General features: G+C 39.8%; 1 protein-coding gene and 1 long non-coding RNA gene across 5 annotated transcripts in view; one reads left to right on the forward strand and one right to left on the reverse strand.

Annotated features, from left to right (window-relative positions):
• The window catches only part of DTNBP1 (dystrobrevin binding protein 1), a 145,772-nt gene that overhangs the window by 61,040 nt on the left and 61,404 nt on the right, over positions 1-23,328 (forward strand). Inside the window, exons 1-4 of one of the 4 annotated variants that reach the window (XM_087764261.1) lie at positions 12,128-12,279; positions 15,607-15,657; positions 18,770-18,820; positions 19,671-19,731. In XM_087764261.1, coding sequence (XP_087620387.1) covers positions 12,224-12,279; positions 15,607-15,657; positions 18,770-18,820; positions 19,671-19,731 — 219 coding nt within the window. In that variant the 5' untranslated portion in view covers positions 12,128-12,223. Of the gene's footprint in view, positions 1-12,127; positions 12,280-12,714; positions 12,734-13,042; positions 13,062-15,606; positions 15,658-18,769; positions 18,821-19,670; positions 19,732-23,328 lie in introns of those variants that run through there. The other 3 variants (XM_087764268.1, XM_087764251.1, XM_087764274.1) reach the window with 3 other exon arrangements.
• LOC148057505 (uncharacterized) lies at positions 3,001-12,184 on the reverse strand. Its single transcript, XR_015706253.1, has 4 exons — positions 12,046-12,184; positions 6,436-6,581; positions 5,018-5,096; positions 3,001-3,852 (listed from the first exon to the last, which is right to left on the reverse strand). It is a non-coding gene; the product is annotated as an uncharacterized LOC148057505 (long non-coding RNA).

The following is a 23,328-nucleotide window of genomic DNA, read 5'->3' on the forward strand; positions in this document are numbered from 1 at the left end:
GGCTCTGGAAAAGACAGTATAATAGTATTTTAAAACCATATTCCATTAAGTTACACTTATGTAACCCCACTAACTTCAACAGGCATCAAAACTTCGCAAATGGTTCTCCCTCTAATGACTCCAAAGTCATTCTGTTGCCCTGAGTAATTTCAGTTAGAACTAACAGTTTTGATAATTTTATTAACTTTGATGGACTTTCAGGTTCTTTTTTTCTGAGATGTGAGTCTAATATGACAGTAACTTTGAACCTGATTTCTCAAGGAAGTGAGACCTACGCAACCATGCTGTGAGGCCTCCCCTTCCTAAACCTGTGAGTCCATTGAGCATTTCAGATTTCAGAGAGACACAGAGTTCCCAAAGAGAGTAAATTCCTATACATTTTGTGAAAACTGATTGCTAGAGATGGATCAAAATTAGTGCTACCACCAAGGAAAAGCCAGTTGCAGTTCAGCCAGTTGGCCAGTCACCATGGATATAATGAACAGGCAATCAGCACACGATTATTTCAGCAACAGCATATGTTGCCACATTCTCAGCCAAACTGGCAAAAGACATGGGAAGGAGCTGGAAGAAGTACTTGAGCACTGAGGATGGGAAGGACTGAGGAATGTGGGAGAAAAAAAGAATTTAAAAAACGTCATTAGTTCCACTGTTCTCAGAACAACTTACTTTGGTATCTTAAAACTGTAGCTTTTGCCTTGGATAAAGGAATGTATGAATCTCTTATGCAGAAGATGTATATGTACTTTAACACAAGTGATTCCTGCCTTTTAGTCTGTATTCCTTTAGGTGATGATTTACTTATAATAAGATGGATTTTACTGAAGAGAAAAGAGCCTCGGTTTCATTTGTGAATGGAATAAAGAGCAAGTTGTTCTGCTTGATTGTGCCAAGGAAACGTAAAGTGAGAGCTGTTGAAAAGGATTTTCAAACAGGAGAATGAATGGAATTAGGTGATGCATTCTTATTCTGGTAATGACAGAACGGACTAATGGCATCATCAATATGTGTATGTAAACTCAATTCATATGAACTCAATAGAATCACTAAATTTTATTAAATAAAGCTGGATTGTTTTTCATCCCACTGAATGGTCTATTTAAAATCAAATAACATTTGTGAAGAATAAAGTGTCTGGCATAAAGTAGATAGCTAAGATTTTCCTCTGCTACTGCAAAAATGAAAGTATTACAGTCATGATATTAATTTATACATGCACACACATGTATACCTACATACATAAAATATGATGTATATTACATTATTCTTTTTTTCTTAGTAATATTTAGGCTCTTCACAGAAAAAAAAGCATGGAATCTCATACTGAAATAAATCTTTGGACTAACATGAGTATTTAAGGCTGAGAACCTTGACAAGACCTGATTTCTAGTTATACAACAATTCCATCAGTAACTGCTGAATATTTAAAATCTTGTATGTTTGTATGTATTTGAGTCTTCATTTACTGATATTCAGAAAGCATTTTCAGAAACCTCAGTATCAAATGAGCTAATCTGAAATTACTGAATTACTCCTAGAGACTGATGATTTAGTGGAAGCAAAAAACCATAGCACTGCCTGATTAAAGCAACACAGTAAAGGTATTACAGTAAGAATGCTATTCCAGTAAGAATCAAAGAATCACCATTTTAGCTCAGTCTTCCATATAAAATCTGGTGCAATCTCTACTTTCAAAGATCTGTGTCTTCAGTGCACAGGCTACTTCCAAAAGTTGTACATATGAGTAAAAAGGAAGTACAAATGAAGTCATAAATGGTCATAAGCTGAAAACTTAATATGGTATTCCAAGCAAATAAGATTATACAGACATCACCGAACCACAGAATGGTTGAGGTTGGCAGGGATGTTTGGAGGTCATCTGCTCCAACCCCCCTGCTCAAGCAGGGCCACCCACAGCCAGTTGCCCAGGACCATGTCCACACGGCTTTTGAATATCTCCAAGTAAGGAGACTCCACAACCTCTCTGGGCAACCCGTGCCAGTGCTCGGTCACTCGCACAGTGAAAAAGTGTTTCCTGATGTTCAGAGAGAACCTGCTGTGTTTCAGTTTGCGCCCATTGCCTCTGGTCCTGTCACCGAGCACCACTGAAAAGGTGGTGAGAGAAGAGAGAGAAAAGAGAAGGCTCTGTCTTCTTTACACCCTCCCTTCAGGTATTTATACACCGTGCTAAGATCTCCCATGAACCTTCCCTTCTCTAGGTGAAACAGTCCCAGCTCTCTCAGCCTTTCCTCACAGGAGAGATGCTTCAGTCCCTTAACCATCTTTGTGGCCCTTCACTGGACTCTCTCCTGTATGTCCGTATCTCGCTTGTACTGGAGAGCCCAGAACTGGACCCAGCACTCCAGGTGTGGCCTCACCAGGGCTGAGCAGAGGGGAAGGATCACCTCCCTCCACCTGCTGGCAACACTCCTCCTAGTGCAGCCCAGGATACCATCAGCCGCCTTTGCCACAAGGGCACATTGCAGGCTCATGGCCAACTTGGTGTCCACCAGGACTCTTCATATGAAATGACATTCATAAAATATATTTTCTTCCTGTTCAACATATTGTTTAAACACACAGGGTGACTTTGCAACATCAAGGCAGATGTGAACAAAGTCTTTAATATTACTGCCATGTACAGACAGTGCTAATACAAACAGCAGTGTTTAAGTCTGTTTACTGCTTACTCAGTAAAAATAATTTTGTAGTTGAAGCTGCTGGTTGCAGGATATACCTAAGCAAACAAATAAATAAAAACTTGGTATTTTATGAAGCTAACAGAGATTTAGAGATGGAAGAGCAAAGGACTCTAAGCTAGACTATACATATCTTTGGACTGAAACAAGTTTCTAGTCTAAAACCTGAGAACAGTTCATAGTCCTTGTATCTCCCTATCATACTGCTGGAGTCCAGAATTAATCTAAAGAATAAAACCACACTGAAACTCTTAGTTTATTACACAATTGTTGGAGACATGCTGCAAAAATAGCACAGAACTGCTCGATGAGAACAAGTGGATATATTTGGCTACTAGACATGTATATTACTGCTATGTAAACATACATGTAAGATTGGGGGGGGTTAAAAGTTGAATATGTGAATTATTGAAGCAATGTTTGATACACTGCGATGAAAGAACTTAAATAATTTCTGGAAGAAGTAAAATTCCTTGCTGTAAGGAATTCTGGAAACACTCTGTCTAGGTTTATTTTTATTGTCCTTTCCCAGTAATGTATGATATTCTTAAAGCATTTGAAAGCCTGGGACTATCTTAGGAAAGTATATGTACTAGGAAAGTTTTCTGGTTATGAATAACATTTACAACTCTTCTGAGAACAAAAATGATATTTTCAAGCCTTACCTTCCCTTACTCTGCCACAAATATTGTTTATCTCTGCTACTGGGAAAAGGCAAGGTTTCAGATGCATCTCTAAAGGCAATGTATTTTCCCTTTCTCAGTTTAACACAGACATTTTGCTGAAGGCTCTTTAAGCCTCCCATGCATTGCATGTCAGAGCTTTGGTCTAAACAACATTAACCTCACTCCCTCTTGTTCCTAGAAAGTCCAGACCACGAAGACTTCCTACAGAAGCCAATACTGTATCTCACAGCACAATATCATCAGCAAACAGGTCCAATCCAGTTTTTCCATTTTGTATACTGGGACATACAGGACAGAATGAGCACATCCCACTTTTAATGACCTCAAAAGCCAGACCCATAATTGCAGGCACCTAAATAGGAGCATTTGGCCTCTCTGTCTCAGTGTTTTTCATATGAACAATATTTGTCTAGGCAATGCATCTTGATATCCAGCAATGACAGCTACTTTCCAAATGAAAAGTATACCTAAAAAAGAAAAAGAAAATTGAGAGAGAGAACAGACAACACTTTAAATCAAAACTTGCCTATGCAATTCCCAGGTCCACCCTGAAGCTATGTAATTTGAAATATGGAGTACTTTCCAGGAGGATGAGGTACTTCTGCTGTAGCTAGTAAAGCAACTCTGAGTTGTCACAACAACTGTAAATAGACAGATAAAATAAATCAAACTGACAAAATGCACTGTGATAAGAAAGTTCTGCAACAGTACAAGAACCATTATGACTATTTCATTTCATTCAAACTGAATTATGCTCAATAAAACATAACATGATGATAAAAAAAAAAACTGTCTCCAAGCTACTTACAGCATAAGTGGATTAGATTCTATGCATAATGGACTAGTAAACAGCAGACCCATATAAACTGAGGAAAGAGAATTCCATTTCAAACACTGAAACAGTATGAAGTTGACAATTGCACAGAATTATTAGCCAAATGCTAGGCAGTCAGCCAGAAGGCTTCAACAAAAATTGCCTTAAGCAAGAGCAGCAAACAAGGGGAGGAGTTAATGGTAAAAAAAAAGGCAATTAAATTCACTCCTGGGATGATATTTGTCACCAGAAAGGCCAGAATGACAGACGATTAAGATCCTGTTAATGGGAAAAAATCCAAAAAACAAAAGCTGATTTAATGTAAGAGGAAGTCAGTGAAATTAGCAGTTTAGTACCAAATACAAATCTAGAAAACTCTTCCGTTAACAGCAAAGGGACAGCCATTTTATTCTGTTAGCCTGTTGTAATTCCCTTTAGAGTTCACTTGGATAATGAGCGATTAATGTCTGTGTGTATAAAACTAAAACTGTGTCCTAATTGGGTTTGGCTGAGCTAATTGCCTCTGATCAATAAAACTGACACATAGTATGCTTGTCCTTCAAGAATCTCACTCTGGGCCTCATTCCACTTCCCTCAAACCATGCTTCTGACATCCAGGGGAGCAGAATTGGTCACGTTAATAGAAAATTGAAAGTAATACAGAAGAACTTAAATAGAGCAGTAAGCACTGGGGAAATGTGTATTTTATTTGACTAAACCCCCCTTGTGCTTCATGATACATCCCATCTACTCGCAGCAGTTTCCTAGCATTTTTGCAGTCACTTCCCTGCAAACAGCATTTCTGTTGCTTCACTTACACCAGCACAGAGACACCAGTAGAGCCTCCTAGTGCTGACACAGAATACAGCAATAGAAGGGGAGTCCCTCCGGGAACACCTGCAAAAGACATAGGCCTTGATAAAGTTTTCTCCCTGACACCCCCCCCCCCCCCCCCCGTAAGTGTAGCTACAGTCACACCAGCATTTTTTGGCACTGCAATGACAAGGAAAACGCATGACTTTTTCCTCAAACAAACCAATTATGCTTTATAGCCCAGGGGAACCTCTAATCATATGATACAATGTCTACTCTAGTAAAATTACACACAAGAACAACAAAAAATAGCAGATGCAGACACAACATAACTACTTAATACTACTCCAAATATTATTGTACAGCATTCATTCATACTTAATACATCTTTTTAATTTCCTTGACAACAGAGTCAAGACAAGTTATACAAGCTATGCACTCTACACAAGTATGTCTTCTAATTAACAGGCTAAACCTGCCTGATATAGGCAGCTGCCATCTGTAAGACCATGGGATCCTCCTCCCCACGACACAGCAGCATGGCTTCGTGTGAAATCAATTGTTACAAAGTGCATCCTCTCAGATCATTTCAACAGAAGTGACAGTGTAAGAGTCACTGGAAACAGAGTAACCTAGTATTCTGCTAGGAGACAGGGAGATGAGGCTCTTGTCTCTGTTTTTTTTCCGAAGATCATCTGCATTGTCCACAAAAATACAAGCGTAACAGTGTAACACAGATCTTCTCACCCTGCTTAACCACGAGAAAGGCGCTTATGAAAGCAACACTGTGACTATGTCAGGTGGCCACTACACACTGAGCTTGATGCCATTCAAACCAATAGTGGTTTTTAAGGTGTCCTTCTGAGATGAAATAAGCCATAAATTGTACTTAATACATTATCAGTAACATTTGGCTCATTTAAGATACGTGCACTTCCAGAGAAATGAATACCAGCATAACTCTATTTTTTCTACACGCAGCTGTGCCCTCTAGTGGAACTGGCTAATTCATTACATATTTTGTCCTTTTCTCAAAATTGGCACACTCTATCTGAACTACATTCAGTAGCTGGACTTACGATCCTTGCTTTCTTTTAGGAAGCTGTTGTATTAACTTCAACGAATTTAATTGTACAGAAGTTTCAAGATACTGAGAGAATCCAAATTATAACGTTTTAAATCAAGTCCTCATTTTTGAAGTATCCTTTCTATCAGTTGTTATTTTGATAGAAGAAAATCCTGTTTTGTGGTCTTTTAGATAATGTCAGAGATAAGGTCAATTCAACTAATTTGGTAAGAGACAAAATGAGTTGAAGTAGTCTGGAGCCACTGCTGATCTATTCCAATGATATTTGCTTAGCAAAAGCACATAAAAAAGACAGAAAACTTCAGTAAGAGTAGAAAATACAGTTTCAGTCCCAACCTTCATTTGCAAGCTCACTGGTGGAGAAACAGCCAGAGCACACGATCTTATTATGCAGTACCACACCTGACAGGCTTCAAGCAGCAGCAGGTCTTTGGTTGTCTCACCACCACCACCAGCACTGAGGAAGGGATGGTCTTGGCTGACTATTTAAAAAAAAGCAAAAAGATAAAAGACTAGGAATAAAGAGAAGGCAGAAAAGAGGATGTGGAGAAAGGAAAGATAGCAGGAGCCCATGTCCTGCATTCTAAGTAGTTTCCAAGCTCTGCCACCTTCAGTGGTGACAGCAAAATTATTGTTCCCATCTCCATGACTGAACACAGCTGTGACAGAAGATTAAGAAAATACAAAGTCATCCCACTGAATCTGGATAGGTTTCAGGAAAGGATAGGAACAGCAGCCATCTTGAGATGGTCACTCCTTTCAGCATGTGTTTTCCCACTACATCCAGTCAGGTATAACTACAGGCTGCCCCTGGAAATGTCTGTCCCCAGGTATGTGCTCCTGTCCCTTCCCCAATATCAGGTTTAGCAATTAAGATCCTACAGAAGGGACCTGCTTAGCATCCTAACTCTGCTAAGCCACCAATTCCCCACCCCCCACCCCCTGCCGCCACTTTTTCCCTACAGATCAGAAAGGTAGCAATTCATCATGTCTTCAATCATGAGATACGATGTAAGGAGAGTGGGAGATGAGGACCATGGAATTTCACCATTACTTATTTCTATCACTATGATGAGCCCCCCTCCAAAGTATCTTTCACAGAAACAGTGAAACAGAAGCAACATATGCTTTGATTATTTTGTACTCCAGTTAAGTCTCATTTACAACACACCTATCTGGGCTCATCAGTTCCAACTCCATTCTATTTCTTTGATCACTGTCTTAGTCCAGGGTACTATGCATACAAACTTTTTGTTCGGACTAAGCCAATCTTCAAATTTTCAACAGAAAAATACTAAATATAGAATTATAAATCTCTTTCATGCTGTCAGAAAGGTGGTCCATTAAAAAGTTAACATCTAAAACAGGTCTTTGAACCTATGTTAACCTGGAGATTAAGTCCCATACCTGTTCTTGCATGAACCGAACTAAGAATATCTTTACTTGTGGGACAGAAATTATCCTTCCAGTTCTCACTAGGATTGGCAATGATCACTGTCCGTATCTTCTTGTGCTAGTTTCCAGGAAAAGCAAAAAAAAAAAAACCAAAACAAAACCCCAACACCAACATGCTTTATTGAGATAAAAAGATATTCTCGATTCATATAACATAAAAGCTTTGTGTCAGCTGCAGAGACTTTATTACATTGCTAAAGCCCCAAGAGTTAGTACAAGTAAGAGCAGAAATTAACTCTTACTAGGAAGCTAGAAAGGTTAATTTGGAAAAGGGAGCTCTTAGAAGCTGCTAGAAATGGTAATGAGGCCTCAGGATAAGTGAGACTATGACAGACAGTTCTTATGATGCAATGGTCAAATTTAGTTTCCACTTATGTCATGTGACCCTGCTGAAGCTTTGGGCACATAAAACTCTTTGATAGATACCAACCTTTCTTTTCAGCATGCAGTGGAATTCTTTCAAGAAATGCTGAATCAGACCTTAATACGCACTTTCATTTTTGCCTTTATCAATTAAAACGGTAGTAGTGGAGTTTTAGAATTAAAGTTTATCTCAGGTATTTCTAACAACATTTAAGTTTTCTATCAGTACAGAACTAGCTAGAAAAATAAACTACGTACAGAGTCCAAGAGCTATAATGTCCACTAGTCAACTTTTAATCATATTCTACAGATCTTTAAAAATAAAAAATTATGAAATTTGCACCCAAAAACTAAAGAGAGATTGTTAAACTATACTTATGGTTTAACCATAAGTCATCCCTCTCATATTTTTAATTCTCCCCACCTATCCCACTGCATGTGTGATAATGATGTCACAAGATTAAAACAAGTACTGTATCATTTGACACAAGTTGTTTCTAGGGAGCCTCACTGATCAACACTTCAGTGAACTTCCCCTGCCTTGTGTCAGGACCCTGAGGGCACTTAATGGCCCTCACTAATCCCACCTGTGGCTTCCATCCACAGCCTCTAATTACGGGCCCAGGAACCCATCCTAAGCTTAGACCTGGGCCTTCAGTCTCTGCTTGAGCTTTGCTGTAGGGGTACTGGTCTCCAGCAGTGCCCTCACCTGACACCTTAAACCATTTTCAATTGCATGCAAAATATTGTTACGATTTTTTGATGTGCAAAGTGGAACTTGGATTCAAATTCATGATGTGTATTTCTGAAAAAGAAGCAGAGGAGCTGGTACTTGGTTCTGACAGAAGATCTGAGCTTTGCTCCCTGCTTTAACTGAATGGATGTTGCGTGTTATTTTGCACCACTTGCGTTATTTTGAAGGAAATTGAAAACTGGGCCAAGAATGAGAGTAAAAACGTTTAATGAGAGCAGAATTCAGTTCCACTGGACTTTAGTATAACTTCTAAGTTAAAGGAGGCCTGATATAGCACTTCTGCTTCAAGTATTCAAAAATTATATGAAGGCCAAAACTGTTTCTATCAGCAAGGTTTCGAGGAGAAATGGACAAAATTACTTCCACAAACCTGAGAAATTTGGAAGGACTGAGAGTTTTGTTTACTATTTCTAGTCAGTTTGGAAATGTCATATTGGAGGCTATCAAGGCTATCTGCACTCAGAAGCAGAGGTCAAGACATAGACCAACAGACACCTAAACAAACTAAATTTCACATCAGATCAGCAGAATGGGGAAGTATTTAAACCCATCTGCAGAGCTTAATGGGGATGAGCTTAAGTCTCTTTGCAGTATCAGTCCCTCAGAGCAGTCTTCATCTAAAGTCAATCTAAATTGGCGTCACTAAAGCCTAAGAAAAGGTGGAATCATGCAAGGGCAGGACTAAGGATGACTTCGGTCTGCTGAAGCTGTTACAGAAATGTAGCCTAACATGCCTCTAAGGGCTGCTGATCTAGAAAAGTAAAGAAAACTTCATTCGCCACTAGGGTTATCCAGTCAAACACATTTCTGTGCTTTTTGCTTTAAATATTTATTGCTACTGACTTATATCACTGTTCTTGACAGATGTGCAAAGCATAGAAAGCTTATTATGCTTTTGTTGTAGAGACCAGGATAGCCACTTACAGAATACTTGCACAAGATTTTACCTGTGCTAGTATCAGAGAAGCAGAAGAATAAACTAGGAATTTCTGGCTCAAATTCAGGTCATAATTAATATCAAATAACCAGCTGTGAACTACTTAATTACTAAATGACTAGAACAGGTCATTGATACTAAAAAGTTATTTAGCATTAATTTTATCTCTAGAAAACTTGATCCAACCCCCCTGACAGAATTTTAGGTGGCACTGTGTTGAATTAACACCTGACGATCTGTCCCTGTCTCAGAAACTTGCCTTGCTTTCCAAAGAAGTAATAATCTATGTTGGGTCAAGCAGATGAACAGTTGTCATGCCACATAAACGCTGCTTGTTAAATTAATTGCTATTGTACATTAATATTAATTAATTAGCATAAATATGTAACTTGTGTAGGGCTCAGAATGAAGCCATGTAATTCAGCTTCAGTGATGGAAATGCTACCGCTCTGCACTTTCTGGACAAACTGGGGAATGTCCAGATCAGACCAACAAGAATAAGAAATTTGGAAAGTGACTACAAGGAAAAAAAATGCAACTGCGCTTACTCACTCTAGAAACCAAAAAAAAAAAAATATCAAGCTAAACATGTGAGCTGATAACTTAAGGACCTTGCAGAACCTCCTTCATTTCAAGTTCCTAAGAACCAGTTAAATAAAACTCTACATAGTGTATTTATAATTCACCACAGCCCTTGAGCACAGTATGTGCTTTTAGAAGTCTCTTCCACTCCTGTATTTCTAGGATTACTGTGACCGTTAACACTATCTCAACACATTTCTTTTCCCAAATTCTACACAGAGATGGCAATGAAATTGTACAAGACAGCTGTCTTTGAATAGTTTCTTTTTAACTGCAAAAGAAGCAATGGAGTCTAGAAGTGTTTACTCACTGTGAATTATTAGAGCCACTGCTGACAAAAACATTCACAAGAAAATTGAAAACATGTAACACAGAAGAAATTCATATGTCTTCTCAAAGGAAAGGTGCAAATTAAAGGTTAAAACCCCTCCCTTATTTTCTGAAAACTTTAATTCCCATAACATATATATTACCTAGTACTTTTGTCAGCATTTGTACTGCATGTCTGTGAATACATCAGAAAAAAATTGATGATTCTAGTCCTTCCCCTCTTAGTCTGGAGAGATAACTATCCAGGGAAGCGGAAAGTCTCTACTTTCAGATATTGTTGTTAGGCCAAGCAAGAGAAAAATACTGTCTAAATGTCATATGCTCTTTTACAGAAGTTCATATGCAGTCTGCTATGAAAACAGTCTTTCTGACTTCAAGACGAGGCGAACTACATCAGTTTCAATGCTTGGAATGATCAACCCAATCGTTTTTCTTTTAGCAGGCATTCAGCTTTTAACTTGTATTACCACAGTATTTTATTGCCACAGGGCAATACTGGTTTTCAATAAGCCACATCAGAAACAACCTATAGGTCCCATATTCTTCTAAAAGCACATAGACAGAGAGTGAATGGGATTACTCTGTCAATTTTCCAGTTGATTGAACCTACCTCAAACCACTCTTGAGTAGAATTCTGCAGTATTGAGTGACACACCCCTCTGTATACGTTTGCCTCGTAACAGATTATTTTTGGCACTTTTAACCAAAACTGAATTGGTTAACAAATAAAATGTTTTGACTTTGAAATCTCAGCTGCTTTATGTAAAAATTGAAGTCTCAATTAAGTAGAAATTTAAGATTTCACAGATTCATCTAAATCCTTGGTCCATGTTCCTCAAATATTAACTGAAAACACACAGGGCGGGAGATTGTCTTCCTATTACTGTGACTACAAATATAGTCACCCAGAAAGACTGGCCAACTGTTCTGAAAAGGTCTGATTCCACTTAAACTGTCTCAAGATTAGTTGAATGACTCAGAACAGTTATTAGAACAGATAGTATCTAGAAACTTAATTAAAATTTTTCACTGCATTATATACTATTTGTAATAACTAACAGCCTTTTTTTTTTTTTTTTGGCCATTCTTAAATAGAATCACTAATATCTATACAAGCCTGGCAGTCTCCAAAGGAAACAGCGGTGGGCCACACAGACAAACTTACAGTTCAACTGCCTGCTTCGCAAGGACTTTGAAATGTTATCATCTATCCAAGAACCCAGCAAACCCAGGGAGACCCAGTGGTTTTGCTTTCCATACTTTTAAGATTTTGTCGCAAAGCCCGATTCCCTGAGTTCACTCCTAGGCTACTATCGCTGACGTCAAAATCATTAAGGTGAAGGCCCCAACCTGCTAAGGCGCTTAATGCGGTCTTTAAAAAGCCTCGAGCTGCAACTTCAGGGGTCCACATGCTTCTCAAAATCTACCTTTGAAACGGCCCGGGCTTTAAAGGCAGTTCTACCCGGCGTTACTCGCACGCCGGGAACACAAAGCAAGGGACCCAGCTCTCCTCAGCCGCCCCTACCTTCGTGAGGAGACCCGCGCCGTTACACAGCCCCCCCTCCCGCGCGAGGCCCCCGCCGGAAGGGAAAGGGCGGGCCTTCCGCTGGGCGGGTTGAGGGGGAGGTGGGAGCTGCGCCCCGCCCCGCCTCCCGCCCCGCCCGCCCCGGCGCTGGCTTCCGCAGCCGGAGAAGGCCGGGACGATGCTGGAGACGCTGCGGGAGCGGCTGCTGAGCGTCCAGCAGGACTTCACCGCCGGGTGGGTAGCACTCCCGCCCCGGCGGGGCTAGCGGAGGCGGGGGGAACGGGAGAGGGACCCGCGCCCCGCAGGCGGGTGGGGAGGGGGAAGCAGGTGACCGGGGGGGGGCGGGGACTGGCCCGGCGGGCGGGAGGGAGGAAGGAAGAGGAGGAGGAGGAGGAGGCTGAGAGGCGGGAGCCCCGGCCGGGGCCCTTCCCTCTCACCGCGGGCGCCCGGCGGTGCCGGTGCCGTCCTCGGTGCCGGGACGGGCTGGAAACGCGGCCCCTGGCTCTAATCCACCCCGCCTCCCGCCTCGGCTGGGCCGCTGATGGCGGGCTGGCCAGCCCGGGCAGCTGCGTGGTAGCCCGCAGCTGCAGCCGAGGGGAAGAGGTGCCCTGGTGTTTGGGAGGCAGCTGCGGTCGGGGGAATGGAAGAGAGGCTGCTGTTTTGAGAGAATGAGGAAGATGTGAATGGGGTCAATTAACGCGCTTGAATTTTTTATGAAGTAACTGACCTTCAAGGTTTTCTAGATTAATGTAATTGCTTAAAGAGCATCGCTGTACTCTCTTCGGCGTATGAAAAGCTTTTCTTTCCTTGGAAGATGAGTTACTGTCACTTGGGGAAAAGAAGTGCAGGATAAGCAGAAGGAACGGCCCCTTGCTTACATTAAGAAGTAGAAAGATATTCTTCCTGCGTTGCCTCACGAGGTTTTTTTTGATAGCCCCTGTATCAATGCTGTTTTTAGTAGAAGCAGGTGGCCCAAATGAGGACTGCTGGAAGTCAGTGGATGGCCAGAGAACAAGGTCATGCCTGTGCTGCAAAACTGTTGGTTGTTAACAAGCCGCAGGAGGGTATCGTGTTGTAATCAATTACTCCTAAAAACTGTGTGGTCTTTGGCCATGTTGAGGCTGCCTTATAATACCCCTATGGTTAATATTTGTATATAGTGATGGATGTCTGTGTACTCCAGAAACTTAAAATAAATAGTTTATAATGAATTAATTGCACGAGTATATGATGGTCCAGAGAAATTGATAGCATAAGCTACCAATCAACCAGTTAAGTTACTTAAATGTTATCTGTCTCTTCTTAACAAACAGTAATTGAATATTAAAATGTCTTAACCATATGGACTAAGGCATTGCTTTATTGCTGTCTTTCTGTTTTGCTGCTATTTTTAGAACTTCTCCCAAAGTTTCATTCCTCAGTACAGTGTAAGGTTCTTTTGAAAAAGGTGTTTTTCACGTGATGAAAGAGGACAACAGAAAGGTCATAACGTGCTGGATCTGATGGTCTTTTAACTCTGTATCTCCGTGTATTGCTGCAGTGGAGTCAATATGTTTCCACGTAGTCTCTAATTTGCCTTTTTCCTTGTATCACAATGTTTTGTTCTGTTTTGAGAACAGTCTCTGATTTCATCATTTCCATCTTTGTGTTTTAGCAGCTCCATTAATATGCCCTTCTTGGAGTGTCCCTTCTTTTAAGTTCTTTTTTTTTATCTGGAATGTATTCTTTGTTGCCATTGGGAACCTGTATCTTGGAGCCATAGTAGCAGAGGCTGTGGGGGGCACTGAGTTTTTTTCCTGTAAGTGTCCCCATGGATTCAGTCCAGAACACGACTTGTCCTATTTTGCCCCTTTTCCCTTCCTAGACAATGCAACCACTGTGCCAAAGTGCTCTGGATTACCCAATTCCCTACCCCACCAAAGTGGTAATAGAAGTCATTTTATGCTATTAAGACTTCAGCTCAAAATGGTCAAAACCCACAGAAAGTATTTCTCGTGTCAAGAATGCTGGCCCATTTGTGGCCAACTTGTTAACTACACGTGAATGCTTGCAAAGTGGAACAGTTGGATATCTTGAAACATTAAGAGGGAGAAGCTTCTCCAGGGCTTCTAAGGAAAGAATATCCCTTCTAAAGGAATAAGGGAATGCTTCTGTACAGCTGAAAAAGATTAAATCTGGGGTTGTGTGACCTACAGAAAGAGCGGTTTAGGGTTATTAGCCATTTCTGTGTACATAGAAATGAGCTCCTCTTTCCCCTGCTCAACTGTGCCTTCTGTCTACTTCTGTGTATCCTGTGAGGTATGAACCATTTTGAACCATTTACCTGCAAGCAATCTTTTGCAGGAGGAAGGGAAATAAAAAAAAAAAAAAGAAACCAACAGTGAGCTGTATTGTGCTCAGGCAGTAATTTGTGCTTCTGCTGGCTTGAGTGATGTGGTTCACACTACCTCTACTTTGTGCAGAGAACACGGCTGAAAGAAAGCCAGCATTGTGTAGTCTAGTGATAAATCCTCTGACTTTTACTTCTGACTGCCTGGCAGATACTCTAGTAAGAGAACTGGTAGCTGTGACCCAGCATTTCCGTTGCTCCCTGTATGCAGAGGAATGCTGCTGTTGGAGGCTGGGGTGCCTACAGGGGAATGTGACAGAGGAGAAGGGCAAATTGCAGAGCTTTCTGCAACAGTGGTGTTGTTCCTCAGCTGGCTGTGGTTGTTGCTGCTTGGCTTGATTATTATGAAGAGCTCTCTAACAGAGAGTGGAGACCTGCCTTAGCATGTTTTTTCTCAAATTGTTAACCACCTATTTCGCTGTAGAGCTTTGAGGTTTCTTCTTTGAGTTCTGGGAAATTGGTGGTGGTCAAGACTGGGGGTGTGATTGGGCTCACCCTAGAAGCAGCCTGAATATCTATATATTAGAGTGTTTCTCAGCGGCTGGGTCGCTCAGGATTATATATATCTGTGTCACATCTGGAGGATATCGTTGGAGCTCATAGCTCATTTCCATCTTGCTTGTGTCTGTCCTTTATTTCTTCCTAACCCTTCTGTCCTGGACAGCTGGGACTCCAAAGGGCATAGAGGCTGAGGACGTCCATCATCTTGGTGGTCAGAAAATAGCAGGTTTTGCTTCTCACTCTGCCGTGCCAACTTGACTAGCATATATGGCTTGACTGGAAGAGAGTTGTGTGGTGTACATGTTGTTGGTTGGAGTTTGGGGATTGGTTTGCTTGTTTATTTTGTTTTTTGCTTTTTAGGAGCAAGTCAGTTTGGCCATAGATGAACCTAACATAAGATAGGCTCAGTAGCAGTGCACTGTGGTGATGCTGCTGGAGATTCTGATAGTTGGCAGAAGAAAAGTTGTGCTCATGCTAGTTTTGTGTTGGTAGACTTATGGCAAGTCAGTACAAATGTCTCTGTGACTGTCATGCTTTTCTTTGGCACATATGCCTTCTTGTAAAGGGTATTCTTCAGGATTGGATTGATTGTTTCAAACTTGTGTTCAAACAAGAGGTTCTCTGTTTTTGGTGTTGGAAATATCTGATGGTTTTGTGTTTTTGATTTATAGGTTGAAGACTTTGGGCGACAAATCAAGAGAAGCAAAAAAAAGCAGGCAGAGGTATTTCTGAACATCTTAATGTATACCATTGGTCTAGAATGTTCTTGTTGAAGAAAAATTTGAAAGTGGCTCATGTATGAGCCAGTTACAAAACCATTTGTGTATAATTTTACAGAATATTCTTTTGATAACAGAAAAGCTTAACCCTAATATTGAGGAAATACTTTGCTTAATAGAACCTTAATTGATAGGCCTAAATAATTTCTGATGGCCATCAATCAATTTATAAATGACTATTTAAATTATGTGAGTATTCAATGTTATTGTAGTACTTTATGAAAGTTTCAGGTTGCAGTACACTGAAATGTAATTGTTTACAGTCTCTGTGAATCTCGTACTAAAATTGTAATTCAGTTTTTTTAATTCAAGAACAGAAATATGAACCTTTTTATTGTGGAAAATATACGTATAATGGAGTACTTCAGTTATCTGTTTTCATCTCTGTTGCAAGAAGATTTAAGAATTGTGGTGGTTTTTTTTTATCCTCTCCATTTTAGTATATTGCTCATTCTTTCAGCCTGTATAAACTATAAGGAAAGACTACTTAACATCTGTAAATGATGTCTGTGAACGTTGCTTCTTCAAATAAGCTCAGATGTACTTTAGCGTAAAGCATGTTCTTTCTAAAACACAGTGTGTAGACACAAATTAGTTTTAAAACCAGCCCTGAACAAAAAATAAGGCATCCGAAATAAACTGTATCAAGTCCTGAAGCTTGATGTTTTGGATGTAGAGGGTTTTTTCACAGAAGACTGGTTGTATTGACAAGAAACTAAACTAAGAATGGGTGAAGTTTTGAATAAAACTATTTTAGACAACTGCCTTCTTTGTATGTTTCCAGTCCATAGTATTTTGGTTTGTCTGGTGTGCTGTAAGTATCCATCACTTTTTGAGAAAAGCACCAGGCAAACCAATTGGATCATCCCAAATAGGGGAATGCCAGGGTGACTTCTGCTTTGCTGGTAAACTTCTGGGACAAATATAGTTTAGCTTGATTGGAAGGATGGCTGACAGCTTGTGGGTCAGGATCAGAGGAGAGGCCAGTAAGGGTGATGTTGCTATGGGAGTTTGTTACTGACCATCTAATCATGGAGCGAATGATGTCTTCTCTAAACAACTTGAGGAATTGTCTGTATCATTAAACCCCCATTCTTGTGGGGGCCTTTAACTTCCTTGACATCTGCTGAAAGGACAGCACGGCAGGATGCAATCAAGAAGAATTCTGGAGGGTGTCAGGGATAACTTCTTGATACTGTCTTCCTAACTTCTTTGGCATGCAGGAATAGCCTTAGGAAAGCCAGAGCTCACCTAGAATTGACACTTAGATGTCAAGGACAAGAAGAGCTTCTAGCCCTGCATTGGTAATAAAAGGCTGAACAAAGAAAATGTGGGATTGTTGATGAATGGGGTGGATGATTTAGTGACAGCAAATGTAGATGTTGTTGAGGTACTTGATGCCTTTGTTGCTTCAGTCCTCACAAACAAGGTCTCCCAGTTCTCTGTGCTTAGTGAAAGGAAGAGACTGACCAGTAGTGGATGAAGATCAATTTGGGGACCTGAATCCATAAAAGCCCATAGGACCATATAGGCCAAGAGGTACTTCATGAAATTCAAGAGGTACAAATCCAAAGTCTCTCCCTGGAAAGAAGGTATCCCCTGCAACAATACAGACTGGGGCTAACTGACTAGCTGGGAAGCAGCTTTGCTGAAAAGACCCTGGGGGTCTTGGGAAACAGCAAGCTGAATGTGAGCCAGCAACAGGCCTGGCAGCAAGCAAAGCCAACAGCTTCCTGAGCTGTAGGAACAGGACCACAGGCAGTGGGACTGAGGGAGGTGATTATCCCCTGCACTCAGCACTCCCTAGACCATATCTAGCTACTGTTTTGGGCTCCCAATGTAAGAAAGACATTGATAACCTGGAGCAAGTTTAGTGGAGGGCTACCAAGATTGGGGGGGTTGGAAGGGTTGGAACTCTCTGTATATGTGGAGAGGCTGAGACTGGGGCTTGTTCAGCCTGGATGGCTTTGGGGAGACATAGCAGCAGCCCATCATTACCTATGAGGAGGTTATCAAGGAGGTGGAGCCAGACTCTTGATACTGGTATGTGGTGGGAACATGAAAGGTGATAGGTATAAGTTGAAACAAGAGATGTTCAGACAGGAAAAGACTATAAGGAAAAGCTTTTTCCTCATGAGAACAATCAAGCAGTGGAACAGGTTGCTCACAGAGCCTGTGAAGTTTCTATTCTCCGAGGTTTTCAAGTTGCAACTGGACAGAGCCCCGAGCAAGCTGGTCTGATCCCGTAGCTGGTCCTGCTTTCAACAGGAGGTTGCACTAGAGACTGCCTGAGGTCCTTTCCCACCTCACTGATTCTATCACTTTTCCCTTGGCTTAAGGAAAAAAAGGTTTTGTTTGTGGTATTTGTTTTTGGTTTTTTTTTTTTCCATTCAAATTGTTTGGATGACAGTGCAAAACAGTCTATTCTGGTAATCTTCCAAGAGACGAATCTTGGATGACATCAAGATCTTCACATAATACATCCTTAAAAGTGCTGCATTGTGAATTTTCTTTAACTTATGATAAGTTGCCTTTGTATTTCAAGCTGTTATTAATGAAAATTTATGCATCCAATGGGAGATCACTAGGGCATTAAACTGGCAAAGGTTCTTTAACTTAGTATTTATTTTTAAGGTAAATACATTAAGTGCAATATCTTTATTGAGAGACATAAAGAGCTTGTGTAGTAGTCTTATTTTCAGAATGTTTCTGTCCACTGTTTTAAGTTAATACAATGTTCATCCTGCGTGTTTGTTAACTGTACTAAGAAATTACCTCATAAAAGTTGTTTTTAATGGACATAGTCAAAAAGAGGTAAGAATGGGCTACCATAAAATAACAAGGGAAAAAAAAACCAACCCCAGCTTTGAAATATTCTTCTAAGATACACTGTGGAATGCATTTTAAACCAGATTTGACAAAACATTTGTGAAAGTGAACAGTAGGGAATGTTTCTGTGCTCAGCATATCTGTCAAATGCAGATGTGTGTGCACATATTTTATAACAGCCTTCTGTTCGTTAACAATATTTGTGTATTTACAATTTGTTTTACAGAACTGTTCAGTGTTTGCCAGAGTGTTCTGCTGGACTGGAATTACTGAGCAGGTATGACCTTCCATTTCTTTGTTAGTGTCTGCTTCCTATAATTTCAGAAATAACTTTATTAGGTTAAGCAAATGAGAAGAAAATGAAGGTGTTACTTAATAGTTTTTTTGGATGTTCTGCAGTGAGTAGGGTGGGGGTGGTTACCAAATGATAAATGTGTTTAAAGCTTGCCCAATCCTTAAGTGCTGTCACGTTAATGAAAGAGAAGTTCTGAAGGAAAAGCAACATTTAGTTCAGGGTCTCATGCACAGGGATGAAGGATACCAGCACTGAGGCCCAGCCTGTGGTTTTAATTTGATGTTTTATAACTTTTACATATTTGATATGGTTTCATTCAGTTATAATAGAGACAGTCTGCCTGTCATTGCCGTGAAAAGAAAGTGTATTCCATGAGTATTTAATCACATTTTTTTCTGAGTAACAGAAGCTATCTGCATTATAAATTCCCTTTGTATTTTTATCTTAAAAAAACAAACAAACAACTATTCTCTTTTTTTGGGGAGGGAGAGGGTGTGATTACAATCATGTTATTTTTCATTTTCTTAATGAAATTGGGTTCCAAGTAGTGCTCAAGGCTTTTACGTCTAGTCTTATAAATATTGCTGGGTCCATTTAGCTGTTGATATAAGCTAGCAGTTTAAAAAACATGAATTGCTTTTTCTTTGAAAGAAATTATTTCTTACTGTATAGTTCTTTCCGGTATATACTGTTCTACCAAGACAACCACACAGTTTTTTAAACTGCTATTTCTGGTAGTCCTTGTAAATATAAGCATAGTGGCATCCATGAAATCCTCTTCTTTTGTAAGGGGAACACAGTAAAAATAGTCATTTATCTTTCATCTCTTCAGATATGAAGATGCTTGGGCTGCCCTTCACAAAGGAGCCAAAGATTGTGCAAAAGCTGGAGAGGTAAGAAAAAAATAACAATGCCACACTTGAAATATTTTAAAATGTGTAAATAATTTTAAAGTAAAATTTTTAGTACCGTTGTACTGGGTTCACCCTGGCCACTAGGTAAGCACCCACACAGCCTTGTTTACTCCCCCACCAGTGGGACATAGGAGAGAACAGGAAAAACAAAAATGAGAAAACTCATGGTTCAAGATAAAGACAGTTTAATAATTGAAGGACAGAGGAAAAACAAGCAGTGCAAAAGCAGTCACTCACAACCTCCCACAAGCAGACTGATGCCCAGCCAGTCTCAGAGCAGTGGTTACCATGGAAGACCAAACCTTTAGTTTTTATTGTTGAGCATGGTGTTATATGGTATGAAATATCCCTTTGGTCAATGGTCAACTGTTCTGGCTGTGTCCCCTCCCAACTTCTTGCCCAGCCCCAGCCTACTCACTGCAGGGGAAGCGGGGATGAGCGGGGAAGAGAGAAAGCTTTGAGACTGTACAAGCATTGTTCGGCAATATCCAAAACATTGGTGTGTTATCAGCACTGTTTTGGTCAGAAATACAAGACACAGCACCACATGGGCTGCTATGAAGTTAACTCTATCCCATCTGGATCCAGTACAACCAGTATAAGGAAAAAGTAATGCTCTGTATTGCTACTTGGGAAAAATGCCAAGTTGCATTGTTTTTTATTGTGGTTTTAAGATGATGTTTGACAGGCAGCTGATGGAATGGATCAGAATGTCCAGATCCTCTTGTTTCTCACAGCTCTTCCAGATTTGATGGTACTCATCCTACAATTAATATTCTTAAAGTATTAAATATAGATATTGTAAAAACAGAAATTCTCTGTGGTCATGTTTCTCACAAGGTATCATCTGACAAGAATTATCTGAAGTTCATTCTCCTGTTTACTTTCTGATGTTTCAATTACTATAACAAACATAGTGCAAGAATTTCGTAATGCTTTTAAAGTATTTTTCAACTGATACATTGACACCCAGAATTTCTTGTCTTCTGTCGTTTGTTCAAATAGTTGCAATCACTACTTGCACTTAAGCAAAAAATATTAATAATATCAGCTTACTGTTTTTCTGTGGGATATGTTAGGTTCTAGAAGGATATTGAGAAGCACGACTTTGTCAGAGCGTGACAAGAAGGTGATGGTAAAAATAAGACATATCCAGAAGTTCAGGTGGTCAGTTTTTGCATTCTTCTGCCGTTATTTGAAAGTTTTTCAGTTAGCTGGGAATATTATTTTGAGACTGCTTAAGACATCTTAACATTGCCAATAAATGACAATGTCAACAATAAATAATAATGTAAACAATGTAATGTAAAAATAATGTAATGCAAACATTAAATAATGTGACGCAATGTAAACAATTGCAAAAATGATGTTGCATGTTACTGCTGTAGCTCTTTAAAAGCACTGCGGGGGCTGGGAAAGTACCGAATATATTTGGGGTTGAGGCATGTTGGTGGTTAGTGTCAGGGTAGGGCTGTTGCCTGGCACTGTTTGCTGCCCTCTCCTAGTGGACAGGAAACGGCAAGATTTGACTTGTCTGGCTGAAAAGATTGAGAAGTGTCTCTGGTTTCTCCTAATTTTCTTCAGTTTTCTTGTCCTGGAAGTAAAGTGACAAGTTGTGTCATTTATTTCTGGAATGAAGGGAAAGAAAACTTCCAGTAAGTGCTACCAATGCATTGCTCTGCTGTTTTGGAGGTCCGCACCAGACTTTCCATTTCAAACCCTGTTTAAGAGGCAGACAGTGTAAGCTGGGTGGTCGTGATGCAGAGCAGGACTGAGCTGTGGGGTTCTCTGTCCTGGCCGAAACCTTCGCTTTGGCCAGCTGCATCCTCCCTGACTCTTCTGGTTTCCTTAGGAGTCTTCTCTGTATCTTTTTCCAATGGATAAAAACCTCACTGCTTAATGTATTTTGAAGGGATGTATTTAGGGTGAGAAAGATATTATTTTATGTTCTTCTTTCTCTTGCCTAATAGTATGGCCCACCTTTTCTACACGTTCCATTGAAAACCTTCAGTTATTAGAGATGAAGCTCGCTCTGCCAGCTTTGTGTGTTTTACTGCTCATGATGATTTTTTTTTTCCAGGAGATCTCTTAAATGATGCTTACAATTTTGTAATACTTGCAATAGTTTGCTTTCAAAATTGTAGTCCTGAAAACAATGTGAGGTTTCATATATATAAAACCAATGTAACCTTAATCTCCCATGTTATGGCTGCTTGGGCAAATTAGGATGAAAAGCTTCCAAAAAGACTTTGAAATTTTCCATGAAATTCAGATGTTTACTTTTGGGAGAATCCAAGCTTGTGGGTTTTTTGTTTGTTTCTTTTTTATAAAAGCAGAAAATACAGGGTTCAATAAAATAAGAATTGTTTAAGCACACAGGATTGACTGTACTGTATCAGACCTAAAGGTCCGCTTGTCCAGTATCCTATTTCTGGTATTGGCCAGTAGCAGATAAATAAGACAGCAACAGTACTTTATAAAATGTTGAATAGAAAAAGGGACGTGAAAATTTCAAGCTTTAATTGCTGCCTACAGTCTTGCTATGTTAAATTACAGATGCTAACTACCAGTTCCATCTACAAAATTGTCCTAAAAATACTGCTTTTAGGTGATTGTAATTTTAGCTGCATTTAATTCTCTCTGGGCTGAAATCTGGTGTTTGCCCCCATCTCGTGATAGGGGTTTGTCTTTTGGGTTGTTTACTTTCTTTTTCTTTTTTTTCTCTTTACTGTTTAATGGATATAAATTCCGTATCTCATTCTCGAAAATAGGCTTGGCTTTATTTAAATAAGGATGTTGGTCTTCTGAAATGTTTCATTACTCACTGGGCTTTGGAATAAGTTTTCAAACCTTATCTGGTAAAACAGGACAGCTTTTTGACAGGGATAGTTAGTTGGAGGAATTTGGCAATGGGAGAAGTTGCTGTTCTAAAAGAATCTGTCTGAAGTGGGTAGAATTGTAAATCTTTGAGAACTTCCTTTGCCCATTGCTCAGACTTTTTCAGTTTCTGCAACTAAACTCTACAAAAACTGAGAAGTTCAGAATGCAGACACAGCCACAGGCTGCAGTTGTGTGCAAGAGGAAGAATGGGTGATGGAACTAAGAGCAGGGAAACTATGATTGAATCATCTCAAGTATCATATATAAGGAAAACATTTATTACCTAAGATCTCTTGATCTTGCTGTTGTTCATATAATCTTATAACATATAGTTTCATATAATCCATATAATAATTTCATATAATTCATATAATAATTCATTTCATATAATTCATATAATGTTTTTCATATAAAACTTTTAAGCAGTGTATCCTCTTCTCATTACTCTATTGTATAATAAAATTTAGGAGGAATCAAACAACAAAAATGGAACTAATACAGAAGCGTGTTCACAAAGACTTGCAACTACTGCAGTTACATTTATCACAAGAGCAGAAGAGCAGGACTGCTATAAAGGCAACTTTTTAAAAAATGTCATTTATTTCACTTTCTAGGGTATTTTGAATGTGCAGAATTTTCAGTTTTGTTAGATTAAATCAGTATGACTAGCAACATTAAACTAAGTTATTGATCTAA

Source organism: Nipponia nippon, unplaced genomic scaffold, assembly GCF_047370975.1.
Source record: "Nipponia nippon isolate SJK-2023a ecotype South Korea unplaced genomic scaffold, ASM4737097v1 scaffold_1, whole genome shotgun sequence".
Classification (NCBI taxonomy): domain Eukaryota; kingdom Metazoa; phylum Chordata; class Aves; order Pelecaniformes; family Threskiornithidae; genus Nipponia; species Nipponia nippon.